Raw genomic sequence first — 19,332 nt, forward strand, 5'->3', positions numbered from 1 at the left:
TGTCACATTTGTTGGTGGAAGTTTTTTTTTTAATTGATACTGACAAACAACAGCGCCCATGACCAAAAGACTACAATATTTATATAATATACTTACAAATATATTTATAAGTATAAATTATATATGTCCTGTGATCTTATAGCACATTTTACAGATAAAAATATAACTTGAAGGTGACTGCGATGACTCAGCTTTCCACTGATACTTACAAAGGTATGGCTGGTGCAGGCTTCTACTAAATGTGTCTGGGAAAACTCTGAAGACAGGTGTAACATTTATGAAAAATTATACTGAAAAAGGCAAATCTGTAAACGATACAAGAAAAGGAATGCATAATATTTCATGCATTTCCTGATGTGTCAAAAGCCTCTATTCAATTGAGGCTTAAAATATACAGAAATGAAATTACTAGGGAAAACTACAGTGACAGAGATCATTGCTCCATCGGCCCAGGTGTGTTATCTATATGAGCCGACATGGAGATGGTGCTCTTGTGAAGCTTCACAGCGAGGCGGACCCAGTCTCCGGCTTGTACCTCCAGGGGCTGCTGCAGCACAACAGCAGCCTGCTTCCAGTGAGAGTTCCTGTTGAGGGTGCTGACACTGATCTCCTCATCCAGGTAGATGTGGTACCAGAAGGGAACTGCAGTTATTCTGCCTGTTGACGTAGCCTGAACCTGGGAAACAGAGATTATGGTTTAACATGATAATGAAAGATATACTATGCAGGATTTTTCTAAAAAAAAAAAAAATTCCCTCTCTCATTACTTATGACTCAGTACAAGTGTATGGTGGTGTATTTATCTGCAGAGACTTTGCCTGTGTTTTCTTATTTTATTATTTTTCTCTGTGTTCAGGATGTTAATGGGTGTGTGCCCCCTCAGCACTCTGGTGAGGCTGGGGCTATAAAAAAAACATGTGGCGACAAGGGGCCAAACCGAAAGCAGTAGGCATCCAAGAGACAAAGTGCGGAAAAAATGCAAATATAGCGAGGCAAAATGCCAAACGAGTGAATCAAGGGTTGACTTTTACTTTTGCTTTCACTGGCGGGCACGTTTACAAACTGTAACTGACATTATGTGCCTTTAATAGTATATAAGAACAGTCAGCTACTAATATGCAAGATGATAATTCTTTTTAGTTCAACCCTGACTGTTAAGTTACTTTCAGTTTTTCCATTTTTATTATTATATTATGTATGAAATTCAAAAAGTGGGTTTGTGCTGAGACCAAAAATAAAAAGTTCAGAGGGAAAGTAAAGTTTTAAGTTTGTCTAAGGGAGATGTGCACAGTAGGTATGACTCATTTCGAAGTTTTTGGTGCAGCATGACTGTGTACCAGAAGGTAGCTCAGGGAGTTTTTGGGGGATTTTCTATATTGGCAGAGTCAAAGCATGAATTCAAGTTTGAGCAACGTTAAAATGAGGTGTCACTTTTTTATCGACTTTATATAAATGCCAATCATGTCAGCAGCGCTCATGAGGCTCACCTTTACTTCTCTGTTAGTGTAGTTTGCGGTGGAGTCCATTAGGTCAAGAACAAAGAGCTCCAAAGACTCACTGAGATGTCGGCACACCAGTGTGGAAAAGTCCAAAAACACATGGACCGGCACCTGAAGGACATAAAAGATAAACACAGTGTTGGCAGGACTGTCTGGTGATGTTATCAATAAGGAACTATATGACGTGAAGACCAATAAAAGACCGGAGAGGAAGAGCTGCTCGGATATGTCAGCGATGTAACACAAAACAGGTGCTTCTGTTGCACAGCTTGGCAACCACTGTCCGCAAGATGAGGACTGGATTTCCGCCACAAAAATCAAGGCACATTTATTTAAGTACACAAAGTAAAAAGATGATTATTGTGGCTACATGATTTTCAAAGAAGACCAAAGTGTATTATATGTTGCTTGTACTAGTGAGCCTTGATTTATGTAACTTGATTTTTTTTTTGCCAGACAGAGGAACTACACATCATGTTCGTTTATATTTGATACAGATTTTTACAAAAGCTTCATTACAGTGTATTAAAAATCATGCAGACGCTGACTCAAAGTTTTTGGCACTCCTTCTCCCACACCATTATTTATCCACATTAGGTTTTAATTCATAGTGTCAGTGGATAATCACTCAATCACTGATTAATGCTCAGAAACTAATCTTCCACCTCAAACTCTTCAAAACTTGACAAACAGGCCGCGGCTTCAAGGCAGCACACGTAAAAGCTGAGGGAGAAACCAAAGTGGCAGCGCAGAAAGTGTCACAGTTTTCTTTACTGCAGAACAAAAGAATCTTTCCTCCTCCCTGTCACAGTTGTGTAGACCTCGGAGCCCGCTGTTTGATGTGCTTGATGTAATGTATACTGATGGATTCAGGTAGGAATGTCCTGGGCCAAGCTGTGTGTTGTGTCTTGTGTGACAGTTGTGCTAGAAAAGTGCCCTCCACCGAGGGCTTCAAAGACAACATCTGTTAAAACAAACGACCGTCCCGCGTGGGGCCTGCGAAATTAGAGCACAAACACGATGCTGGAAGAAAAAGATAATTTCCAGACCAAATAAAGAAAAAGAATTCAAAGGGATTTTGGAGCTTCTTTAACACAGCTGGAAAGCACACATCAAAGAGGAGTGCACAACAGAAAACATGGTCCTGGACCTTAGTATTCCAAGTGAAATACCTTGTTCAACAAAAGACAACTCAAACATGGTGGGAGACAAAACAACTGGGTGCACGGCCTATCTTTGTTGTGCCTTTATAGTATTGCACTATATGCCAATCATATTCAACAAAACCAACACATTTGCACCTAATGGTCAAACTTTAAATGTGAATGACGCAAGCTCACAAACACAACGTACTGCATGTGAAAACTGGCCATATTGACTGTTGCATCAGGAACATGAGAGAGAATACAAAATATGAGTGGCCTGAGATGTACAAAAGGAAGATTTTGAAACTTCTGTTACGAAAACTGAAGAAGCTCTCAGCTCCACAATATGGTTCTCGTGTGCTTCAGTGTGTTTTCCTTAATTAGTTAACTTAAAAATACCGTTCAGTATCAACACATCATCAGCCTAGATATTCCTGGCAAAGCTGACCAAACTGCAGGAGTTTGCATGCATATTTTTAACGATGTTTGTCCCTGTGCAGCAATAACTTCTAAAATGTTTGAATTTAAAAGTCATGCTTGACAAATAGGTATGACATTGCATTTCATAATCTGCACACGTGCAAAATCATCTTTCCTTTTGTTGCTCAAGATGGAACTTTCTCCATGAAAATAAAGAGAAGCAAGCACAAGATGTGATCTGGCAGCTTTTACTGATTGCCTCAGTAATGGTAGCCTACAGTTTTCAAAATCTAAAAATGCAGCATGGGTGAATAACAGTCATTTCTATAGGTTTCCTCAAGTTGGGCACCATATTGGCCAGTTAATGAAGGTAAGTAAACAAGAGTATGTGGACACTGTGATACTGAAAGTTTTCATAGAGGCTTACGTTTTGAACTCAAGTCAAAAAAACATCTCAAGACTTAATAGTATACAGACGAGTTCAGTTTCTTTTTTGTGTTAGTTTTTCTATGTTCATACCCATATTTACATTTACTTTATTTGTCCATTTTGGCTTCTGCATTACACACTGTAACACACTTCCATGTTACTTTCTGTTGTAACTGTGTCCTACAGAAGGCCTGGAAAGATAGGGCTATAAGCCCTCTGAGTATGATGAAGTTGTCTGACTAGACACTACAATAACTAAATAAAAAAGAGAATTAAAAAAAAAAAAAAAAAAAAAAAGGTAGCCTACATTTTTTGTTAGGCCAAGATAAAAAAAAAAGTAAGTAAAGAAACATACAGTTGTCAGTGGTATCTGAAGCCCTGTGTCCACCAAGGCATTTTCTACCAGCTGAAAACACCAGGTGCACCTCAGGAAATGCCCAAATGGAGGCACATGAGAGCACTTCGGAGGTGCAGCGTTTTTTAAGCTGAGGCGAATTGGTTGCGTCTGGTTGCTATGATACGGAATATCTGCAGAAGTAAAATGCTGGCACAAGGTAGAGTTACTTGCTCTGGATGAGGGGAGGCTAAAGCATGTGAGGAGAGAGGCCCGGCCTGCTGGTACATGTGGGCTCATGAGAGGAGACACATAAATAGGTATATATATAGAAAGAGTACATTAACATATTTCTCCTCCATTGTTGTTGTTGTTGTTGTTGTTGTTTAGCACTATCTGAATTTGACAGTTGGTCTTTATGGTATTTGTCCCGCCCCTCCTATATTGTGATTGGAGAGCTGGGTGAAACCTGACAGTGACGAGCGCAGAGTTTTACCCAAAGTTAAACATTTTTTAACTCTTGGTGCTCAGAAAAAAACGCCAAGTGGGCAGTGCTTACTGCAGAACAGACGCTGAGTCCTTTGTCATGTTGCTGGCGTTTGTAGTGTAGTGTAAATACTGGATGCTCCCATTGCAGAGAATTTAACAAATATGCTGGTCTCAGGAAAAATGACTTGGCCCCTTAAGCCTTGTCTCCACTGAACACTTTCAGTATGGTACCTTTGAAATCAAAAGTAACCCTTCAAACATGGTACCTAGACTCTAGGTACGTTTAGCGTTGCCACCACAAACAGTACTCTTAAATGTGGGCGGGGTTGTTGTCACTCACTGCTCCGTTCAGCACTCACTTTATTTCCTCATCACCAGTGACACAGATGGAGGTTTTCACCTCATTCATCGTCCACAGAATGGGGTTGCACGGCAACATTTTCAGAACAAAATAGAACAGGAAGGAGTGAGACCAAATTGGGGACAGTAAGGAACGGTTACATTGGTACCATCCACAACTTTTCACAGTGGAAACGCGTACGTAACTGGACTGAACTGAACCGTACCTGACTGCTTGGTGGAAACAGGGCTTTAGAGTAAGGTATAAATGAATAAATAAACCTGGTAGCTCATATAGGGATACTTACAGTGAACTGGTTGATGAAAGGAGCAATGTTGAATCCCAGTGTTGGCTCCTGACCCTGGACAGCACTTTCCAGCAGCAATGTTTCCGACTCCACCAGCATGCCGTGCACCACAATCTTTGCTGGGAAAATACGTCCTCCGTCCTCCAGCAGACACCTAATATGGGTCACAGACATGCATTTTACTCTATAATATATAAAAGCACTAAAATGATATTCAAAACACACAGGGCAAAATAAACAGACATGATACAACCTTTCTGCATTCCCCACTCAGGCCTTTTTTATCCTTGAATATTTATTATCTCTATTTCATTTGTGCCTCCTTTTATTCTTTGGAAATATGTGTTAAGTTTTACCTGGCCAGTGAAGCTTTCTCCATCAGCTTCTGTCTAATGAGACCACAAGTCTCCACACAGTCCAGCATGATGGCGCTCCACAGCTTCTCCCTGGACGGCCTCTTCAGCATCCCCTGCTCATCCTCCATGTGGTTGAGCCAGAACTCTAGACGCTGCTCTGGGACATTATTGGAGCGAGCCAGTCTCTTCAGGACTTCCTGTTGCTTGTTCTTTTCCACTGAGCTGTATGCTTTTACATGACCTTGGCTGGCCGCGATGAGGGAAAGCAGGGAGAAGCCCTCTGACACATCCAGGACATAGAGCAGGTCACTACAGTCTGCAGAGTCAGTGAGGTCAGACTGAACACCTGATCCTCGCTCTTTGTTTTGGCATTTCACCTTCAGTTGAGACATGAGTTTGGCCAGAGCGCTGCAGAAACTCTGATGGTAATCCTGATTGTTCAGGAGCGCCATTTCCGAACACTCCAGCATGCAGAAGTCTTTAGTTTGATTCTGGTCAGTCTGAAGACATGCTAGCGCGCTGCACAGTTCTGCCTCTGGGTTTAGATTTGAAACGGGGGTTCCAGAGTCCTGCAAATCTGGACGCTTGTCTAGACGGATTTCATGCCCGTCTCTCAGCACAGCGACACTGCAGAGCCTCAGGAAGGAATCTCTGCAGGAGACTTCGACAAGCAGCTCGTCTTGAGGTTTCAGGACAAAACCTGAAAAGAATCAGAAGAAGAAAACACTCACTTGACCTGATTATACCGGAGCTGTGCGAATCTCAGTTAAGTTTTAGTACCAACTCAATGTACTGTAGCAAAGAAAACTAAGCACTGTCAAGTACTGAAAATGGCAATGAATGTCCGGTCAGATTTGTAATGCTGTTTACTTATTTTTAAATCAAATAGTTCCCGATTTAAATTAAAGTTAGACTCTTTTATTAAGGTTTAGGTTCAAAGTTTAACAGCTTCATGTGTTTAACAACATTTAGAAAAGGTTATTGTAGAAAAACATCTTCATATTTCTCAAAATTAAGTATTAAAGAAAAAGAGAACTTATGAAACACCTGAAATTATAAAAAAAATGCAGATACAAAATGATAAAATTATAATTTTATGTCAAAATGCTAAGCTGACAGGGGTCTACGGATACAGAGTGTCATATGCTGTACAGCTTGTAAAGCCCTTTGAGGCAAATATGTGATTTGGGGGTTTTATAAATAAAACTGACTTCACAATTGAAACCATTTTAAAGGAGACACACTGAAGAAAAAGAAGGAGCTGCAGAGAGGGAAAAAGGGAGAGCGAGCCCAACAGAGAAATGAGATTCAGGGGACCGGGTGCACGGAGAGAGGGGGAGAGGCGCCGAAAGGATTCCTACAGGAATAACATCTGTTCCGTGTCTTCATGTCAGCGCGCGGCTCGTCAGAGGCGTTTGGGAAAAATGCATATTTATTGCCTATAAGAATTTCATGAACACTAAAGAGTGTCACAGGCGATCATGGCGCACACGTCACGGCGGCCGGGAAACGGATGTTGGTGATCACCGGGAAAGGTGGCGGCTCCCTTGACGCTGCCGTCGCCAATTAGCAGCGCGGTGAGATGCTGTTGAGCCCTGTCTGAGAGATGATGTACTGCAATGCCAACTGGAACATGTCACCTCGTGTCAGGGGCTGTTAACTTCACAGTGGCTCAGGATGACAGGAGTGTAAAGAATATGCAGTGCTCTTAGTGATATTTGGCACCCGAAAAGTATGATGTTTGACAAACAGCAATTTTATTTTTGGTGTAATAGCTGTATTTCAAGCTAAGACCATAACATTTTTAGTTATATTTATTTGTTACAGTAGTGTTTCCATTAATGGGTCTTCACAGTGTACTGTATGTTCTAAGATGTGATTTTTACACTGGCATATTGTGGACTTCAGTGATGATAATTAGGTGATTAGGTGATGTCTAATTTTTAAAACTTTCAAGGAGCTAAATCTTTATGTATTATCACTCTATCGTCACAGTAAATTATTTTTACTATTCTCACATGTAGATCAACTAAAAAAAGTCATAAACTTGGGCCTGAAATTAACTGAGGGCTGATGTAAATAGTAGTTATGGTTATAAGCTGAAATCAAAGGTGTAGTGCTGGTTGATGAGTTGAGTGCACGACTAGGTAGATGGGTAGGTTACTGAGGAGGACGTGGGTTTACTTTCCTATATATTCCAATAGCTTCTTGGCTGAAAGATGGGTAACCCCCGATACTACCATACATGTTTTCTACAGATATCCCTGACATTATTTACCACAGTTGGAAATGTTAAATACTGTATGTATTCTGCAACACATTGCCCTCATCTGATGTAACATGGAAATGCATGAAAAATCAGAGTAGATAATATAAGCAGAAAATAAAATAAATAAAATGAACTAGCGACAACTAAAGGACAATTCATTGGACATGCTGAACCAGAAGATTAATGCTTAATAACTTAACACACAGAAATCAGTGTGACATACCCTTGGTGCTGTGGACAGGGTAGATGGCCTGCTCCCAGCATGTGTCCTCCTGGGGTCCAGTAGACAGACTGCTCTCCTCATCCAGGTGGAGCTGGAACCACACAGCCAGAGCGTCCAGCTCCCCCTCCTGAGTGACAGGCAGGCGGATCTGCTGAACCTCCCTGGAGCTCAGCCCCTCCAGCTCCTACAGGGTGCCAGAGAGGGTTGTTACATGGATGTCAGCTACAATAACAAGTATAATGAAGTTTGGCTGTAGAGGGAAGTGTACAAAAAGTGCTATAAGGATCTAAAAATGCGATCAGATCTTAGAAGGTTTCATGTTGAAAAAGAAGTTGTGAACATTATTGTCCTCTGAGCATTTGATAGACAGTTTGGATGTTACTGTCCTGTGCCTTTTCATGCTCAACTTGGTTGTTTAAACTACAGTAGGTGTCTTTTATAAAAATAACTATTTGTCATATTTGCTGGATATTCTGTTAAAAATCAGGTCACTCCACCTAGTGCCTCTAATGGTGTTTGCAAGAATCCACCGTGCCTGAACAAAAAAAACCCCAATCTGAGCTAGAAGAAGTCTCTGACACAGTGTCAGTCACTGCTCATGCACGCTCTGCACTGCCAACAACAGCGTACAAGGCAAAAACAAGCAAACAGATGAAGGCCATCGGTCTTCTTCTGTGTACTCGTCTTTGCCGTTTTGTTGCTGGTAGTTGTTTCTCAGCCATTGTGTTTGAAAAACTCCTCCAGAAGCCATGCACTGCAGATATTGAGCTTAGCTGAGTGAGGGCATGCCCAGCTGTGTTAGAGACTCCTTGGCTCTGATTGGTTGTTTTCATTTAGGTGCTGTGGATTCATGTAAGAGCTGTTAGGAGCACTACCAGGATCCAGAGGAGCCTGATTTCTTCACACAGATTAACTGTGTCATGTACTACTGTCTGACTATTATAGTCATACTTGCTGAAACTGTTTCAGCAAGTATGGCAAAAAGTTATTTTTTATAAAAGTTATCTACTGTAGCTTTAAGTCAGACGCTGAGAAGAGTTATGTAAAGATATGCATTTTACATTGTGTATAAATAACAGTAGCTTTCATAATTCACAAGTCTAATTCTACACCTGACGGGCTACCTGCTGTATTTTCATCCACACCAGTAACATCAATATGATATGAAATCTGGCATTGCCTGGCTGCTGCCAAGCACCAAGAACACACATCTTCGTCTCAAAGAGCTCACCACAGCCAGTGTCGCAAATGTACCTCTCTTTTGTGGCATTTTGTGAGTAAGCTGGGGATATTTAAAGAGTTTAAAAATCACAGTAAGTAAATAATACTCAAGGTCTGTTTATATTCTTACGGAAAACCCCTCTGAAGGCTGAGGATTTAAAATGGTAACGCCAATAGGATTTCCTGTGCTAGATGATATCTCAACCCCTTGAATGGGAAAAGCAACACAAACAGAAACCCTCCAAATGTGGAAGAATTTTATTATTTTTCCACCCCTGCTTATGATCATATTCTTGGGATTGAGACACAAACTGAAGACTGAAGACATAACTAAGTGAATCACACTCCCTTCTCTGCTAAAAGAGTTTGCCTCACTGATTGCCACGGTAAGTTTGTCTGATAGTTCCTACTGCACATGTGTGGATAAATATCAACTAATCATCCTACAGGTGCTGTTCGGGAGATAAACACGGTGCCTCCAATCTGCCAGGTGCTCACTGGGAGCTAATGAATCAGGCAAAAATCCCTGCAGGCCCGTAGCTAAATAATAAGTGGCCACCGATGAGCAATATTTTAGCCTGTGAGGCAGCCAATATGTTCATGTAATGGGACCAATAGAAATATGGTCAGCTAAATTAATCATTTTTCTCAGAGGTACATTATTCAGCTTGACTCACGGCGACAAGTACACATTGAATATTAGGATTTCTCACTTGGCTGAGTATCACACACAAAGACAAAAGTGAAGTTAAGTCAAAACATATTAAATAAATAGTAGCTGAAAAAATTTAGTTATCATAGTTTGACAGCACTTGTTGTCTTTCCTATTTCTGCTCACCTGCACGTTGTTGAAATCTATGTTGAGGGCCATGAATGGCTCTGTGAGAGATTTATATCCCCCTGGCAGTCTGCTCAGTCTCTCTGTGGTGTATGGCTCCATGGAGTCGTCCGGCTCGGGGCTGCAGCTCACTGGGCTACGGAGCTCCCCGGCTGCAGCTAAGGACAGACTGCCCACCTCTGATACACAAAGCCTGTATGGAAAAACAAACAGCGCTCTTAGGACAGGTCCACACACTTGTGCTGCTGCTCTGTTGTCCTGATACACATTATATCTGACACACAGCCTACTAAAAGAAGCCAGGTGGACTCCAGGGCTTACCTGTGATGCCTGCGGATCTCCAGGGACTCAACAGCCATACCAAACACAGTGGCTCCGGCGGGGATGACCCGTCCTGTTGCAGACTGCTCCTGGAACTCATTCTCACCTCTCTTTAGGACAAGAAAACTGCACATTAACACCCCTTTAATGGCACCGACATAACGTGAAAGTTAACTGGATACATTTACGTGTAAGCTGGTTACTGTGTGTGTCGAAAAGAGTGAAATGTCACAACTCGTTCTGTAAACTTGGGTATCGTGGAAGTTGCCTGTTTGTCAGTGAGATCTGAACTTTGCTGGATGTTTAAAAAACCCAGGATGCTGGATGTTCCTCGAAATAAAAGTTGACAAGAAGGAGTGCCTTGAAGCCATCTTTAGTTTCATTCTCTGTGAGGCTAAAGCTTTTTTTGACTCCTAGCCCACACACTGAATTGTGAAAAATTCACAATAGCTGTTTTTGGCATTTTCTAACCCTGTTGTCAGTGCCAAAACAGCAAAAGATTTTGGGCACCATGAACTCATAGAAACATTAATATTGCAGCGTGGCAACTGGAGAACAGAAGTTCTGTTTTTTGTGTTTGTGTTTAATAATTAAAGTTACCTGTGGAGGGAGCAGGAGGTGGTGCCAGGCATGAATGAGACTCTCTATTATGCCCTCTCCAAATAATCCTGCATCTACCGTCTCTGTCACCACCAAGGATACCCTAAGAAAATAAACATTGAATGGAGAAGCAGGAAGAAAAATTAGCGAGTACTTATAACAGCATTAACAGAAATAAAGGTTGTGTGCTTGTAGCATCAATGTAAAATATCTTTTGGTATCAACTTGCACCTGTGTGGGATGTCCTTTGGCACCTCCATCTCCAGAGACTTCATATGGACGATCTTTATGCTACCATCCATCCCATTAGCAGTCAGTACCTCACAGGCCAATTCATACATCGTCTTCGACAGCTCACAGGCGTACACCTCAGCAGCTCCTGCCTTCTTTGCACACATACTTCACACAGAGAAACAGGAAATCAGACCAACAAAACCCACACGTTAAAACACGGATCCTACTCTAGTTGTAGCGACTGCTGTACCACCAAGTGTGGTTGATAAGGACCGAGCTCTAACTTACAAATAAACTACACTCCGCAACGTAAAAAATAGAGAGTTTCCAAGTTCGCATGGAAAATATCTCACCCAAGGATCCCAGTGCCAGTACCTATGTCAAGTACAGTGTTGCAGCCGCTCTGCACAGCCTTCTGAATAGCTTGCTGGTACTTCCGGTTCCTCTCGTGGTCATTAAGCATTAAGAAATGCCAGCGCTCCACCAGCCAGTTGGCCACACGGTAGAAGTTCTCTCTAGCCTCTGGATAGTCTGGTCTCAGCTTCAAGGCTTTATGGAAATGACCCGCTGCTTCATCTCTGAAGCCCATCCTGGATAAGAAAGGGAGAGCCACAATATTGTCAAACACAGCATAAAGCAAAAAATTGCATAAATAATTCCCTACATATTAATAGCATTTATGCAGATGAGGATGATACCTGAACAGGTGTTCACCCATGCTGTTCAGGATGACCTCATCAGCAGGAAACAGCTCCAGCGCTTGTTCGTAACAGTCAAAGAGGTCCTGAATGCGACCCACAGAGTCCAGCTCCTCTGTCCATTTGAAGAGAGTGAACCTGAAGGACTCCTAAAAGGAAGATGTCACAAATCCAGCTCCAAAATTAAACACCTTTTCAGACTGTATGATTGTGGTTATGCGTGGACAATATTTGACAGTGCATGTACGCAGACGGGGTTGTCAGAATAGTGTAAACAGTCATTACCCTCGCAAAGTCCTTAAACATAGGTGCAAGATTCAGGACCAGAAGGTAGTGCACAAATGCAGTCCCATAATCTTGGTTGAAGAGGCACTGCTGGGCACTTTCTAGGGAGCTAGAGACCAGCTCGTTCCTGGCAGGGTCCTCTCTTCGTCGCCTGCGGGTCCTCCTGCCATGCTTTGGCTTTGCACTGGCATTAGGCATCACTTTTAAGACAAAAAGGAGAGTCTGTTAGTTAATGATAATGTCTGATATTACAAATTAATGCCACTTTTAATAAGACAATCAGGTTCCACATATGACTCTGTGCTGTAATGTATGGCTGTAGACTGAGTGATATAATTAAAAAACTAAATCAACAACAAGCAAGCTTTGTTGTTTCTTGGTCAAAATCATGACATGTGACCTCATGATTATGTAGGCAAAATTCTGGTTGACTCAGAGGGTCTTATATTTTTTAATTACCCATACATATTTTTGTTATGCCAAAATATAATTAATCTATTTTTATTTTCCTGGAAATGGGCACCCATACATGCAGATATTTCTGTACAGTAATATTAACAACAATAATCATAAAAAGTAGCAATAAGTAATCTAGTGTTGATAAAATAAACGTTGACAGTAATACTTTAAACAAAATGCTAAATACTTTAAAAGCATTTCTGATAATTTAACTCGACTTACCGTCTGTTGGTTTATATCACGGGTTGAGAATTATGGGATGGAGACACACAGAAAATATCACTGCCTTTTAGCTACGGTGATCATTTTCCAAATACACAAACGTTAACATTACGGCCGTTAGCATCGTTGCAGGCGGTCCGTCCTCTAACAGCATCCCAACGTTAGCTTACATGCTAAAAGCTGCTCGACAGCCGCTGCGATACTTTAACTGCTTGTCAAAAAATAACCGTTACTGTTTAAATCAACGTTACAACGGCTGGACGTTGATTAGAGCGTAATGCACATTTCTGCTAACGTTTAACAAGGAATGTGTCCGCGCGCTAAAGAAGCCGGTCAGAAACATGTAACGATGCAAGGTTCCACATGCGCAATTGTGAATAATGTTTATCGTATAAGTGGTTATGAGCAAGACGCATCAACTATAAAGAACATGGTGAATAATATTATTCGTATTTATTTAATAATAACGCCACGGTAAATGTTCCCGCCTCAGATTAGCCTCTGGTGGAACCAATGACAGACGAATCTTGAAGCACAGTCAAAGAGTACAAAAAATAAAGATAGTTCCCACCCATACAAACCCTTACAGTACGTTCTTAAAATGAATGAATACACATGATTTCATGTGCTTGTACCTTTGTTGTGTATGTGGTATTCCTGTCAGTTAATCCCTTTAGTGCTCATTATATTTTCACATTCAAAATGACTCCTTATTGTTATTGCCTATGGTTTTTCATTCATGTTTGTGAGGTTTTTGATGGTAGCCTTCTCCACTTGCTGTTTGTGATGATTTGCCTGAGGAGGGCTGAAGCACAGAACTTTTGTAGAATTTATGCAGCAGGTTTTAGTCCCCTGTGAAAGGTACTGAGATGGCTTCTGGTGTTCTTGATGGTTTATCTTGTTTGCTGACCCTGAGTAGAGCCACTATGGGTACTGAAGGATTCATATGGGCTTGATACTGCACTGCAGCTGAGAGATCACGTTTGATTATTCTTTAGAGGGCCTCCCCTTTTCTGCTGTATTTCCCTTGCCTTGCTGTAAGCCTTTACTTAGCAGTCCCCAGAGCTGTACTAATGAGGATCCCATTTTGTGACACTTCTGCAACCTATTGTTTGTTTCACACAGTTTGTGCAGCCTCATGTACTTACACTTTATGCATCATGTAATTACTTATCGTGTTCATACTTTTTCTTTCATATTGCAGATTTAACTGAATTTATTATGTATGCTATATGCTGTAATTAACATGTAGGCCTGTGTCTTTGCTTGTGTTTCCAGTGTTATCCTCACCATCCTGTTAGCCGCAGCTTCTGCCTCTCATGTATTATCACAATGAATGACAAAAATAAAAAAAACTTGGGCTCCATTCAATACACACTGACTGTGAAGTTTTTAGATAGCATGTCACACTCTGTTTTAATGTGGCGTCATGCTTACCTCTGATATGCAGTCATTTAAATCTTGCTTTAACAACTGCATGTGAAACTTAGACGTCTAAAAAGTGAATCTCTTCAGTCAAATTTAGCTTTAGCAACTGACTAGAAGTCATGGAAATTAACTCAGTACAATTATTCAGTTAGTGTACCTCGGTCTAATTTTGAGGATTTTTTATTTTTATTTTCAGCCACTTAATCCTACTTCTGCTTTACCATATTTCAGAAAGAAATATTAAACTTTTCATTCCACTACATTTATTTTACAGCTGTAATAGTTACTTTACAAATAAAGATTTCAAACACAAAACATATCATGATGATGTGTTTTGTGTTTGATGAAACAGACCATGAACAATAGAAATTGCACATTTACCACTACAACAATAAAATCCTGCTTACATATTAATGTATTACTAATAATGATGAATGCATATAATATATAATAACACAACACTCTCACTGTGCAATAAGCATATTAAATACTTCTATTTTTATATACTTTTAGATATTTTTTTTCTACCAATCAAATGGCCTTAAAGCCTACTATTTAATATTCAGTCATTGATATTTTAAATGTAAGACTTCAACTTATAATGGAGTATTTGGAAAAACAAAATAAAAAAACATGAGCCTGTTATTTGTAATCAAAACATGTCAGTAGAGGAGGATGAAGTTTCTGAATATTTTGGTCAAAAGTAATAAATCTTTATTGAAAAATTCTCATAAGGCCAGCCAAACATAATATCAGAGAACATGAAACTGAATAGAAGAAGAAAGAAAAAAAAGATTCGTCAGCCAAAATAAATAAAGGAAAAAATACTTGACGGAAAATGAATAAAGATACAAATTATATACAATACAAAAAAGTTATTTGGTCTTCATTTGAGTGTAAACCATATCATTTTTAGGGTCTGTTTGTACATTTCTACACAGTTGAGTAGTACATTTGCATATTTAAAGTTAATACATTTTAGGGATTTGCAGTACATCAAATTATATTACTACAGAAAATTATAAAAAAGCTTTAAAGGTGGGTGATGTTTTCATGGATTTAGCTTTGTGCATAAAGTATTTGGCCATAATAAGATTTTCTTGTCTTTCTTTCATAGCTACTCCATAAATTACACCTACATGTGCACTGAGTGTTGGTACATTCTTTTGTTTAGATAATTTTTCTATTTTTTCCGCCGAAATAATTGGAAATGACCACAATAACCAGATCAGGTCTCATCCTGCAGCGAAGCGAAGCCGGAAGTGGATCGCACTGAACCATCTCGCAGCGGCTACATAGTCTTTGGTATAAGTTTTGCTACACGCACACAGATGTCAGCAGAGTTTCTCAATCTGTCACTTCGGTAGGTGGAGTACGTTTGATGAGGGAAGGAAAAACTGGACACAGCCACCATGACTTTCTGACAACTCCCGTGAGCCGACTTCCGATGAACACTTCACCCGTTAGCGTGTTGCTCTCACCTTCCAACCGTTATACCTGTTAGCTGCTCTTTGCGTGATTTGACAACTGTGGAACAACACCCATGCGCCTGTGTCAGAAGTTACAATGCTAACCCCCGTTAGCTGCTGCTGCTGCTGCTGCTTCACGTAGCTATGCTTTGACTTGAAGCTGCCATCGAAAAGAGCGGTAAATTGACTGTAACGGCTGGTTTAGTTTTTATACTACGAAGTTAAGCGTCAGTTTGAGCAGTTTCCCCGTTGTTGTAAGCGAAGCTATCAATCTGACAGACATGGGACTACACCCGCTGGAATTCAGTGAATGCTATCTGGACAGCCCCCTCTTCAGGGAGAAAATCAAGGCACACGAAGCAGAGCTGGACAAGACCAACAGATTTATCAAAGAGCTGTACAAAGATGGGAAGAACCTCATCAATGCAACCAAGCGTAAGTTGATTTTAAAGTTGTTTAATGGCTGTGTTCAGTCACAGGAGTCATGCACATGCCCTGGGGAGAGTATGGGGGTCTTCATGTTGGGACAGCTTCTTCCTCAGGTTGCCAATAACTATGCTTTCCATTTGGTTGTGTTATAAATGCATAAATCAGCCATCTAATGCACCAACCAATGCACAAATGGTCAAATGATATGAGGCTGTAATGATAACCAGATGAAGGCGTTGCCTCTCTTATCTGCCCTAATCCTGCTTTCTCTTTTATTTTTTGTTTTGATGACATGTATTCATATTTAAGCCTGCACCAATAGGCCCTTGGTTTCCTTTTAATAACCCCCCTGCTGTATTTGCCCTCAGCCACACACCTCTACTGGGTTAAAATGATTAGATTGCTATCTGTTTGAACTCTAGTCTTGTGGGCTGGGCTTGTGTGTAAGGTGCTCACAGCCAAACTTCAACACACAGTCATCAGAAAATGGCCTGCTGTCACTGTGTGTAGTTGGAAAATCCCTAAGTCTCCCAATGCAGTGTTTTATGACTGCATTAAATCAACATGTTGTTAATCACATCCAGTTGCTGGAAGATTCGTTGCAGTTATGAAGCATCTATCCAATGTCAAAGCACTTCAGTCTAGTGTGAATGTAGTTTTGACACTGTTTTTTTTTTTTTAGACGCATCATTGCTAATATTCTGGTATCAGTGCTGTGTTGTTGACAGATAGGCTTCAGGCATGTTCCAGCTGCTGCGCCACCATTAGTTATTGCTTCGGACTGTCACACAACATGTTTTTGTACTCTAAAAACCTCCAAACAGACTCACTTCATCGCTTTTGTTTTAATGCTGCGTGTTAGTCACCCATGTTTGTCTTTCATTTTGCTTTTAGGACAGCCTAAAGTCTTCAAGGTGCTGGCGAGTTTGCATAACAGTCTTAGTTCATGCTGACCTCACAGTGCCAAACTCTTGCAGCAGATTTTTATCAGCACATACATGGTTTGGAAACAGTTTTGCACTGAAGAGTTAAAATCTCCAGCAACCAGGCCTGTCACGACACCTAGTTATCGACTTAAAGGGGCCAGCAAAATATTGTCAAGGTCACGTCCATAGAGCGTGCAGTGTTGCCTCTGTGTTTACATGTACATTTGTTACCACAATAATGTCATCAACATGATGCTGGAATAAACAACAGGGTTTTCCCATCCATCATAACACTAAGGTGCAACACTTAAGCATTTTATTTTACAGAGAAATGGTTTGAAAATGACGATAATATCACAATAATATCGTCCGCCAAAAGCTGTTATCGTCACCTGTAGTAAGAACAATTCTTTTGTCAGACCATCGAATTTCAGCTTGTATCCTTCATCAGGCTCCAGGCCAGGGTCCAGAACATATTTCACTGTACCTAACACCTGAAAAACATCTAAAAAATGTGCATTGCCATGGTGAGTTCAACAATATTTCTCCACTTGAGGCATATTTATTCTGAAGTTGTCGTCATGAAGGGATTCAGCACCTGTTTGCAACATATTTAAGTATCTAAATGAAGCAGTAGTAGTATTTAAATGCCTCATGTGTCAGGGAAACTACTCCATTGTTGACACCAGGCATGATGGATCTGTGGATTCAGGCTGTCTATGCACGTCACCCCTGCTATAGATTCAGTCTTGCTCTTACAGTAGCTAACATGAGCTGCTGTAGCTCCCTCTGCGTCACACTGTCCTCCTGTACTGTAAATTACTGTCGTACTGGACTGTTGTTTGCATAGTTGTTGTACCTGTTAGCCACTGCTCTCCTCTGACCTCTCTCATCATGGTGAATATTCCCCCAAAACTTTAACTCTATCAAATATATAAACTTTAGATCGATTAGTTTATGTATAACTCTGAGGAAGGCAGTTGTTTTGAAGCTACATGATCATACCATGTGTTCAGTATTACCTAAATAACATACTTAAAAGCACCCTGACCTTGTCTTCATGCTTTCTTTCTACTCATGTTTCTTTTACCTGCTTTGACTTACAGTCGGGAGACTACATGCCACTGTCTTGAGCCCCATTTTTTGCAGCCACGTGGAGTTACCAGGCGAACTCCCACACAGCACCATGGTGAACTCTGGTATTCACTGGTGCCCACAGATGAGTTGATGCTCTGCTATGGTGGTGTAAATTGATCCGCGATATCCTGTTTCAGGGGGGGCATGTCATGTCTTGTGTTTCATGCCTTAAATGACTGTGGCTAAAGTATGCGTCACTTTTTTATGACAACATAGTGACGTGTATCAGATATCAGGGCTGTTAACCCTCATTAGTTCTATGGTAGCCTCTTGCCTCTGAGAATATGGCAAGAAATAGGGAACCGTGGTCATACCCTTCCTCTGGGAGTAGTGCAAAGTCAGTTGAAATTTCAGGAAGGAACTGACGGTCATGTACGTATGTACTGACATTTATGAAGTGCTCTCGTCTTATTTTGCTCAGCCAGTGGAGACCATTTTGGAAAATGTGACTTCTTCTAGATGTCTGTTTTTGAGATTGTTTAATCGCTGTAATCATTAAGTGTTTACTCTCTAGAGCAACTTAAACATTATCCACATGCCACAGGAAAATAATAAAGTATTTATGCCCATGGCCTGGCTGTTTTTGATGTTGTCAGTAAAAACAATACAACACTGTTTACAAAGGGTTTTTTCTCCTTTGATATTTAATTTAAGGTGAGGCTGATGAATCCAAACTGGGCTGAATTGCTGTGAACTGTTTATGTTTGAGTAACGCTCATATTGAAGGTAGAGCTGAAAGAATAAGTCAATCAGTGGAAAACTAATCTGCGTCACTTTTAATAATCGATTAACGTAATTTTATAAGGTCCCACATTGTAAAAAGTGTTGAAGGAGGTATAGGTGCTATCAATACTGGAAAAATCAAAACTCTCAATCCACAGAGAAATGCACACAGTCTGTATTCAGAAACTGTGCCTTAAAACGAAAGTGAAATTGTGATGTCACAACTATACAATGTAAAGTAAGAAACTGCTGCTTTAGTGTCATGTGGAAGATGTGGAAGACCCAGAATTGCTGACCAATCATAGCAGACTTGGCATATTTATGAGGGGGGGCTTACAAAGATAGGCGCTAAAACAGAGTGATTTGGACAGAGGTTGAATACAGGTATATTCAGGCAGACAGCAGGGTTTCCCACACATTCATTTATTTGTGGCAGCCCGCCATGGTTAAAGCATCTGCCGCCACGTTTTGATTTTCTATTTTTGGAGCTGGAATTTTGATTAGGTTCGCTATTGGAATACCGCTTGGTTA

The 19,332-nt window shown here is 40.7% G+C and overlaps 3 protein-coding genes across 9 annotated transcripts in view; 2 read left to right on the forward strand and 1 right to left on the reverse strand.

Moving 5' to 3' along the window:
- The window catches only part of LOC126390617 (FRAS1-related extracellular matrix protein 2-like), a 372,466-nt gene that overhangs the window by 287,259 nt on the left and 65,875 nt on the right, over positions 1-19,332 (forward strand). The gene's annotated exons all lie outside the window — the stretch shown is intronic.
- prmt9 (protein arginine methyltransferase 9) lies at positions 9-12,983 on the reverse strand. Its single transcript, XM_050045004.1, has 13 exons — positions 12,690-12,983; positions 12,009-12,208; positions 11,724-11,872; positions 11,379-11,615; positions 11,023-11,190; positions 10,792-10,894; positions 10,192-10,301; positions 9,871-10,063; positions 7,812-7,995; positions 5,320-6,019; positions 4,964-5,117; positions 1,488-1,610; positions 9-676 (listed from the first exon to the last, which is right to left on the reverse strand). The coding sequence occupies exons 2-13, from the start codon at positions 12,204-12,206 to the stop codon at positions 434-436; spliced, it is 2,562 nt and encodes an 853-aa protein (XP_049900961.1). The 5' UTR covers positions 12,207-12,208; positions 12,690-12,983; the 3' UTR covers positions 9-433.
- The window catches only part of arhgap10 (Rho GTPase activating protein 10), a 60,896-nt gene continuing 57,006 nt past the window's right edge, over positions 15,443-19,332 (forward strand). For 5 of the 7 annotated variants that reach the window (XM_050045011.1, XM_050045010.1, XM_050045009.1 and 2 more), the window contains exon 1: positions 15,444-16,021. In XM_050045011.1, coding sequence (XP_049900968.1) covers positions 15,868-16,021 — 154 coding nt within the window. In that variant the 5' untranslated portion in view covers positions 15,444-15,867. Of the gene's footprint in view, positions 16,022-19,332 lie in introns of all 7 variants that reach the window. The other 2 variants (XM_050045007.1, XM_050045008.1) reach the window with 2 other exon arrangements.

Source organism: Epinephelus moara, chromosome 5, assembly GCF_006386435.1.
Source record: "Epinephelus moara isolate mb chromosome 5, YSFRI_EMoa_1.0, whole genome shotgun sequence".
NCBI lineage: Eukaryota > Metazoa > Chordata > Actinopteri > Perciformes > Serranidae > Epinephelus > Epinephelus moara.